The following is a 9,641-nucleotide window of genomic DNA, read 5'->3' as shown; positions in this document are numbered from 1 at the left end:
CCTGCCTGTCTTTCTGGTGAGCACACGTACCCTACAGCAGAAACCTCTAAAAAAAAAAATATATATATATATAATATATATATATATATTTATACACACACACATACATACATATATACACACACACACACATGCATATATACATATATAAAATTTGGGACCAGCAGATGGCATAATGGTTACATGGCTGGGCTCCCACCTAAGTCAGCTGCACTTTGAGTCCTGGACCAGTGGCTTAAAACGCTGGGCACATGAGCATGTGTGCCCAAAATCCCAACAGGAGAATGGACGAGAAGGGATTGTGGCATGGCCAGCCCCTGGGGGGTGCTTTCTCGCTTTCTGTCTCTCTGTCTCTCCAGCAAGTGCATGTACCCTATAGCAGAAATCTCTCTCTCAAAAGGAAAAAAAAAAATTAACTGACTCAAGAAAAATCACCTCAGAACCCAAAAGTTGAATGCGCCTCAGTGGTGTGTGAGTTAATTATTTACCCAAGAGTTTTATAGGGCTCAAACAACTAGGAGTCTGGATTGTTTCTAGTTAGACTTCCACATGAATATAAAGTAGGACAGTGATTGGCTCTGCTTGGCTTTAGGATCATATCTTAGCTTCAATACTATTTATTTCACAAACAGAAAGTAGTAAGCCTCAGGTGAGATAAAAATTTTTTTCATCAGTTTTACCCTCATAAGCATTTCAGCCTGGATGGATCACTTTAAAACTTGCTGTGTAAATGAAGCACTGTCCTAGATAGTACAGTATGATGACACTGTATTTTAATACATGCTGAAAATGTGTATGTAAGTCAGTTTCGTTGTATAAATTAGGCCCTTAGTGTGCTGGGAGTTGGGAAGGAGGAAAGATGCTACGATAAATAGTTCACCATGTTCACTGGAGTAGGTTTGCATTTTTCCTTCGCAGTTGCCTTGGAGGTGGTTTATCAGCTACATGGATCCCTACCATCCTATTTGGGCTTATGACCCAAAAGCATAGAATTCACTTTTAACCATTATCATATTTGGCTTTAAACACCCTTTGACTTCTGGCAGAAACCAAACATGCCATCAGAGGAGCAGGAAAACTCTGAATCCGTGGCAGCCTTGGTGGTAAAGAGTGCTCCTTTCCAAGGTGAACACCTTAAACACGGAGACATGTTTAAACGATTAGTTCTGGGATGTTAGGGAAAAAAGTCATATTTACCAGTCTTTTGTAAAAAAGAGTACAGAGACAGGCGGTTGCATAGTGGTTATGGCACTGAACTGCTATGGTGGCTGACCATGGTTCAAGTCCAGGACCTGAGGGCTTGAAAATCACACAAGGTGCATGTGTGTGTGTGTGAGTGCCCAGAATCCCAGAAAGAGAATGGAGGTAAAGGGATTGTGCTGTGGTCATCCCTCGAAGGGGTGATTTCTTACTTCGTTTCTGTCTGTCTCCCCCCAGTGAGCACACATTCGCTCACCTTAAAAACTGAGAGTACACAGTATTTCTCCCTTAATAATTTTTTTTTCCCTTTGGAGAGGTTTTTGCTACAGGGCAAGTGCACTCACCAGAAAGATAGAGACAGAGAGAAAGCAAGAAATCACCCCCTCCGGGGAATGGCCATGCTGCAGTCCCTTCTCCTCCATTCTCCTTTCAGAATCTTGGGCATGCACGCACACATGCCTGGCGTGAGTTTAAGCCACCGGGTCTGGAACTCAAACTGCGGTCGAGTACATGGGAGTTCAGTGACGTAGCCATTATGCCAACTGCTGGTTCCTATCCCTTAATAATTTTTTTAGCTTTTTATATGGTATACATGTAAAAGCATTTTAACCCTAAGCTGAACCTGTAAATAAAATAATTTTTTTTTTTTTTTGGTCAGAGGTAAAACTCTTTAATCTCAGAACACCCCTCCTAGCTCCCAGACCCCACCTCCCACTCTCCCCCACACCAGGGCCAGACAGTGAGACCCTTTGCCCCCGACCTTGGGAGGACAAGAGTCCTTTATGGCACCTGTGGGGGTTGGGGAAAGGGGCAGGAGCTGATACCATCCTGGATACAAATTTTGACTGGCAGAGAAAATAATTTAAATCTGGTTAAAAAAAAAAACTTAAAAATACTTTAGAGTTGCCTTATATTTTAGATACCTATTTATGTTTTTCTGCATATTTTCTTTCTGAACTTTAAAGTATATCTAGTCATAATGTTTATTTGCAGTCTTCAGTTTATAAGTAATTGAATAGTCCTCTAAAGACTGAAGTAGTACATTTGTCAAAATAGGATCAATTATGTTGTCATTTGTCAGATTCTCGAGCCTCTTCCCCCTTCTCTCATATGCATCCCTATCCCTTCCCTCCTAGAATCAGCAATCATTGAATTTAAACCTGTAAGAACACAAAATACTCTTCCTCAGGATTAGAAAGCAACAGAAAGAGTTAATGCTCTGCTGTTTTAGTTTCACTGTGAGAAAATGCCCACTGATCAATTGTCTTCTCATAACTGAGCTAATAGTTCTGCCAAGACAAAGAAAAATGAATCCTTGGGGTTGCTATTTTTGATCCAGGATGCATCCCTCTTTGACTGATAAATAAGACTGTTAAGATCATGTAACATATAAAGGAGATGGAATTTATTTTTTACATGAATGAATGGGATTTGATAAAGTGTCTAGATTTGTTTTTTTGTTGTTGACACATGCTTGATCACTAGCTTCACAGCCATAAAAAGTATTCAAGGCCTAGTAATTGCCTTTTCTAGTTTGAGAAATCTGCCAAGTTACCCTGCCTATAGCTTCCTAAAATTCAGTAAATTTCAAAGCAAAGTTCTTTTCATCCTGTCCCTTTTGCATGCAGTTTATGCTATTGGGTTGTTGGAGAAGTCATAACACTTGTTTTGCGCAGAAAAACAGAAAAGTACATCATGACTTTTCTGAAAGCCCAGTATTCTCTCCACTAGTTTTGGGATCCTTGTAAGAAATAAAAACATGGGAACTATGTTTCTCCAATATGTACATTTTCATAGGATTCCTTTTCAGAGCGCTGTTAATTCACAATTGTACTTAGAAGCTTCCATATAATTCTGGAATAAACTAAACCCTTTAACATTCTAGCATGTGCCATTCTTCCTTCAATGAGTCCTCCAAAATTACGTTGTATAAAATGAAGATATCTAGTCAAGCCCTTTGTCTGGATAAGAGTTTGTATTCTGCCGGGGCTGGCAGTAGGTGTGGTGGCTGAGGTGCTGGTTGATGGCCGACCACTGTTTGAGTCCTGGACCTGGAGGCTTGCTTTCCTACTTTCCCATTCTCTTTCTCTCTCTGGTCAGATTAAACAAATAATAATGATAATAAATGAAATTAAAAAACTCTTTTAAAAAAAGATGCTGCCAAAGTGGTGGATTCTAAGAGATTCTGATTCATCTGCCTCAGATATTAATTTTCGTGTATTGCCGACATTTTTTGTAGACATACTGATTTTTTTTTTTATAATCCTTGAGAACAAAAAACTATGATACTGAATGTTAAAAGAAAAACTTTGCTATGTTGTTTTTAAGGTCATTTGGGGGCAGAGAAAGAATGGAGTTCTCAGAATTATCCAAGTCCCAATTCTGCAGCCTGCAGGTTTAGTTATAGAGGATTACAGAAACATCGTGGTCCCAGTATTCTAACTCTTGCTGTGTGAGACAAGGAGATTCTGGGAGAAATTACCTCAGAAAAGCAGAGAATTCCATAATAGCTTAGAAACACATAGTTTTCAATGTGGTTAAATTTTAAATACTATTACAAAGGATCTATCCACAACAGGGATGAATATGCTTGAAAAAATGTCTTAATTTTTTGTTTGTGTTCAATGTGCAGTTTCCTACCGCATTTGAATTCAATGAATATTTTCTCATTACCATTCTGGACCACCTATACAGCTGTTTATTTGGAACATTCCTCTGTAACAGTGAACAGCAGAGAGGAAAAGAGGTAAAAAATCTAAGCCATGACCCTTCCACCTCTACCCCACTGTGTGCTTTTCCTACAAAAATGCACTCTGTGATAAATGTCAACCAGTGTTCTTTTGGGGTCATATTTGATCTCATATGTAGTAATGAGATTAATTTCATATATCTGGACCTGATCTGTTTTGGAGGACTTCTGTCACAAGGCTAAAGATGTCCCCGAGCTGTCGCTGAGTTCATGGGTGAGAAGTAGTGTCTGCTAAAAAGAACTGAAATACGTGGGGTCTAAGGAGCACCAGTGTGCCTGTTAGTCCATGCAGAAGAGAAATCCTTCAAAGCAGATGCAGAAAAATATAATTAACAGAAAACATATGTTTGAATGAATAGGCATCTCAGATCACAACATATTCTACATATAACTGAGACATTTTAGGCTAAGCTTTTGGGCTTATATAGTAACACTAAAAAAACTCAAATAAATATGGAAAAGGTATTATGTAGAAAATTAAGTTTTTCATTACCCCACTCCCCAGAGACATTGTTGTTAAGTGGCTGGGATTACTAACATGGTATAAGTATTACATTTCAAGTTTTACTTCTCAAAATACATCTATCCATCAGTGTTCCTAGACTGTAAGTTCTTTTACGGTAGGTATTAGGTTTTTTAAGTCACCATTTTATCTTCAGTGCAGCATGGAATAAGTATTTCTATGCATAGTAGGCACTCAGTAATTTATGGAATGTTAGACATAATTAACAGCAGAGTTAAGTTCTGAAGATACTTAACATCTTTTGAGGAGTTTGTAAGATGCACTGTCTTGATTAAAGAAATTCACTGATACAATTTGCATACTGTAAAATCCACTCATTTAAAGTGCATAGTTTAGTATTTATTACATCTAGAGTTGTACAACTGTCACCACTATTTAATTTCAGAACATTTTCATCACTCTAAAAGAAACTCCATACCTGTTGGCAACCTTTCTCCATCTCCGTTCCTCCCAGCTAATTTGTTGTCTCTCCGGATTTGTCTCTTCAGGACATTTCGTATAATGGAATCGTGCAGCATGTGAACTGTGTGTCTAGATCTTTCCCCTCAGTATAACATTTCCAAGGTTTATCCACACTTTGTCTTTTTCATTTTTAAATGGGTGAATATTCCATTGTGTAGATTTATTTTATTTATTCATTTATTGATTGATACAACTTTTGGGTGTTTGCTGTTTTTTGGGTTTTTTTTGCCTGCTATGACTAGTGGTGCTCAAACACCTGTGAGTTTTGTATGTTTTCATTTATGTTGAATATATAGTAAGGAGAGGAATTCCTGGGTCATATGGTAACTTTAATTCTTTGAGGAACTACAGACTATTTTCCATCACTCTCTGATTTTAATATAAGTAGATCACTCATAGATCTAAATCTACTCTAGAGATTTAAATAATCACAAAATTCCTTTTTACAAATGTCACGTAAAGTACAAATAGCTTATATGGTGGGTAATCTTTACCTATTTTCCTTCTTGCAGAATCTTCCTAAAAGGACCGTGTCACTATGGTCTTACATAAATAGCCAGTTGGAAGACTTTACTAATCCTCTCTATGGGAGCTATTCCAATCATGTCCTCTATCCAGTAGCCAGCATGCGCCACCTAGAGCTCTGGGTGGGATATTACATAAGGTGGAATCCACGGATGAAACCACAGGTATACACACACAATTACAGTATGTGATGGGAGTTTTGTGCGATGCAACGTTATTACATTTGTCCCCTTTAAAGCAACTGGCAAAATTATCTGGTCATATTTAAAGCCTTCCCTTCTATGTGTTAATTGCACTACACTGGGGGATCAGTATACCTAATTCTTAATACTTCTGTTGTTTGTATGACTCTTCTTTCCTTCTTGTCTGAATAATGGCTAGAGGTCTTGTTTTAATAAATTGAAGAAAACAGCTTTAGGAAACTGTAAACTCTAACAACATTCTGGTCTGTTGTGAAGATGTTATATTTACTACTTAGAAGCGTTTAAGACTAAATATCCTCAACTAAAGGATAGGGAATCTTGTGAGTATTAGCTTTAACTGTGTTAATTATTTGCCATATTTGGAAAAGTACTAGTTTTAGGAACATGTCTACAACAGGTATTCTCTGGAAATACTTGAGGGCACTGGGAAAGCCAATGATAGGACAGTGGCATCAACAGTCTCTGAATTTAATTTCTACTGATGGGTTGGAGAGGCAAGGCTGGTCCCAACAGCTGAAAAACCACACACTGCAACCTTTAGGGAATAATTTAACCTTGGGCTTGGTTAGGAATGCCTGATTGAATAATTTTATCATTTGTTGTTGTAGGAACCTATTCACAACAGATACAAAGAACTTCTTGCTAAAAGAGCAGAGCTTCAGAAAAAAGTGGAGGAACTACAGAGAGAAATTTCCAACCGATCAACCTCATCCTCAGAGAGAGCCAGCTCTCCTGCACAGTGTGTCACTCCTGTGCAGACTGTTGTATGAAAGGACAATGACACTGGGGCATCATTGCTAGAAACTCATCACTACAGTGGCAGCTTTATGAGTAGAAAGTCTTCCGAATATAGAACCCATCTAAAGGAGAGAGTTCAGTCGCTTTATTTATTTTAAGTCTCTCTAGGATGAATTTAGAACTATAGCAGTCCAAATGGCTTAAGTGAAATAACTCTATATGTAATTACATGATTATGACACTAATCTTATAAGTCACCCAAAGAATATTAAAATACTTCAATCCTGGATTCACAATGGAAACAAGTTTCTAATTTTAAAAGGAAAATGTCTTACCCCCACATTCGTCATATAGTGAAAGGCAAAGTATGAGGATATTACTGTGTACCCACAGTGGAAAGTTATTGCTGTCATTATTTATATACTTAAGAGGTATTAGCTCTCCCAAAACGATGCCTTATGTAAATGTGCTTGGCGGAGGGTGAAGAGGAGAAAGTGGTAGCCACCCGAGAGTTCAAAAAATTTCCCACCCTCCAGATTTGCTTTCATTTGCCTAATTACCAGAAAGAACAAGAAAGACAATTTTAAATATTCTTTATCCCACTATACATTACTTTTATTTTGTGTGTGAATACACAGAAGCTAACTGGCAAATTTTTAGGTCATATTTAAAAATTATACCAGGATTGACTTTTCTGAAGTCTTTATAAATAGCTTATGGTGAGAAGTACTGCATTCAGATCTTACCAGAAATATTTTACTACTTGTTTCCTTTGCAGATACTCTATCTCCAAATGATTTAAGTCTACCAAAGAACATGTTGCATGTAAAGATGTATTACAATCTCAATGCCAGTAAAAGAAATCTTGCTTCACTCTTCGCCTGCTACAAGAGTTTGGTGCTGGTTACAAACATTTGACTCTTTGATGTCTATTTTACTCTACATGAGAGCCATATGTAATGTACTGTAACAGAGGAGCTTCCTGTCCCTTGGTCTTTTAATTAAAAGAAATGTCAACTGACTTCTAAACTTTGTCTTTGTCCAAAGTTGTTTCCCCTTAAGGTTTTGTTTGCAGGAATGTTATTTGGTCACTTTTTGAGAAGTACCCACCCCAAATGGATATTTATTTCATTTGAAATCGTCTTCCCCTCTAGTGTTCAAATCAAACAATAATCAAAAAAAATTTTTTTTCACTCAATTCATTATGATCTAAATCTTAGTCCAGCTTTTGGTCTTCCAATAATAGTACATCCAAGGTTAGCAACGTTGATGCCCAAAATGATTTGGTCGTTGTGTGAAATGTCTTTTAAGAAAAAAATCTTAACAGGTTACTTCAGTGGCCAGTCAGCACTAAAACGAAATCATCTCCAAATATTTTACAAATCCATTCTTTCCAGTCTACCATTTTCCTCACTTAAGCCTTTATCATCTTGGTCTGATACCTCAGAGAAGAATTTAGGTGGCTAAAGAGATTCAGAACTGAAAAGTTCCTAGGTCTTACTGTACTCATATCCTCTTCATATTCCACTGAAAAACCAGGCAATCTCAAGTGCAATCTGTCAGTTCTCTGTTTAAAGTCAGCCAGTGGTTTCCCTCACTTTCTCAGGAATCTCCAGTGTGAAGTGTATATGCACGTGAGCATTCAAGATAAACCGCTGGTGTATGTGTAGAAGGGGAGGAAGAGTGTTAGCACTTTTTATATACATTTATCTACACACAACTCTAATAACTGGACCAACAGTTCTACATTTCATAACCATATGATCTATTATGAATATTGTTTGTATAAGCACACTTTACCTTATAATCAGGGACAAAAATTTAGAGACTAAATATGATCAGGCTGTAGCTTGTTAACTTCCTGTGACTGAGTCTGCCTATCCCTATTCTTACTTGCAGGCCTCAGTTTTAGACCATCACTACTTTGCTATTCACAGTTCCTCTCTGTAAACACATTTTTTTTTTTTTTTGAGAGGTTTTCGCCATAGGGCGCGTGCGCTCGCCAGACAGATGCCGCAATCCTTTCTCCTCTATTCTCCTCAGGATCTTGGGCACGCACGCACACACGCCTGGTGTGAGTTTTAAGCCACCAGGTCCGGGACGTGAACTGCAGTCGACTACGTGGGAGTCCAGCGACATAGCCATTACGCTAACTGCTGGTTCCCTCTGTAAAGAGATTTCTGCCTGTCCATTTTTGTTCCTTCTAGCTTGTGGACCTAGAATAACTGTTACCCCTTGTTGCTAATTCCTAGTCTCTAGAGTTTGAGCATCATCTCCTGCAAGTTATTCCTGTCTCTTCCCTTTCCTCTGCCCCCATGATACTGTGTACCTGGCTGCTGCCATCGCATTCATATTATACTGAAATGAATGATTCAGCCCGTAAACATACCTTTCTTACTCAGCTCAGTACTCATGTTAGCATCTTACATGAGACACTTATATTTGAAATACATGAAAGTTCTACTACAACATAAGTGGATAGATGACAACACATTCCTCTAAATTCCCAAACAACTGGAGTCTTATTTTCAGTTCTCACTTGAGAGTATCAAAAGCTGGAATGGTTCTTTCACTATGAATCTGAGCTGAGGGATGAGGTGGGATTAGTTAGGAGCCACTACAATTCAAATGACCATTATACAGTTGAACAACCTGAAATTCAAACAAGGAGATAACAAAGTTTAATAGTTGAATGACATGAGACTCATTACCATGTCACCAGGGCAGCGATTCTCCCTTTTCTTGGGTCTGTGGACTCACTGTTGTTAATTTGATGAAGCTATGATCCTGCTCATCAGAAAACTATACATGCAAGCAAAGATTTACATACACTTTTAGGAGATTCACAAATACTCCAAAATTTATTTAAGAATCTTCAGTAAGAACTTTTAACTGTAGATAATTAATTCAACAAGAGGCTCAAGAAGCAGATGCTCAGGTAGCCACAATTAATGCTGGCTACTTAGATATCATCCTAAAACTCCTCAGTCAATTGCAAGGGTGTCATATAAAAGGAATCCCTTTAGCGTGTGGCTGTGTTCATTAGATGATCATGTACCACAAAGCAATTCAACCTGCTTGAGTTTACTTTCTATGTTACCATGAGAATGGCAAATAAATTACTAAAAATTATGTTATTGTCTCAATCACTGTGTTAACATCCTATTTAGAAATGTGGTTTTTGAGAGTTTATAACAAAATAGAGCCTTTATTAAACAGGCTATTAAGGAAAGTTTCAGCA

General features: G+C 37.8%; 1 protein-coding gene across 6 annotated transcripts in view; it reads left to right on the top strand.

Annotated features, from left to right (window-relative positions):
- The window catches only part of MTMR2 (myotubularin related protein 2), a 98,664-nt gene extending 91,345 nt beyond the window's left edge, over positions 1-7,319 (top strand). For all 6 annotated transcript variants that reach the window (XM_006162587.3, XM_006162585.3, XM_006162586.3 and 3 more), the window contains 3 exons: positions 3,833-3,946; positions 5,447-5,623; positions 6,271-7,319. In XM_006162587.3, the coding sequence (XP_006162649.1) occupies positions 3,833-3,946; positions 5,447-5,623; positions 6,271-6,432 (453 nt within the window). In that variant the 3' untranslated portion in view covers positions 6,433-7,319. The remainder of the gene's footprint in view (positions 1-3,832; positions 3,947-5,446; positions 5,624-6,270) is intronic.
- Positions 7,320-9,641: the final 2,322 nt, after the last annotated feature.

This window comes from Tupaia chinensis, unplaced genomic scaffold (assembly GCF_000334495.1).
Source record: "Tupaia chinensis unplaced genomic scaffold, TupChi_1.0 Scaffold140218_1, whole genome shotgun sequence".
NCBI classification, from domain to species: Eukaryota; Metazoa; Chordata; class Mammalia; order Scandentia; family Tupaiidae; genus Tupaia; species Tupaia belangeri.
This window is presented reverse-complemented; position numbering and strand designations above follow the sequence as displayed.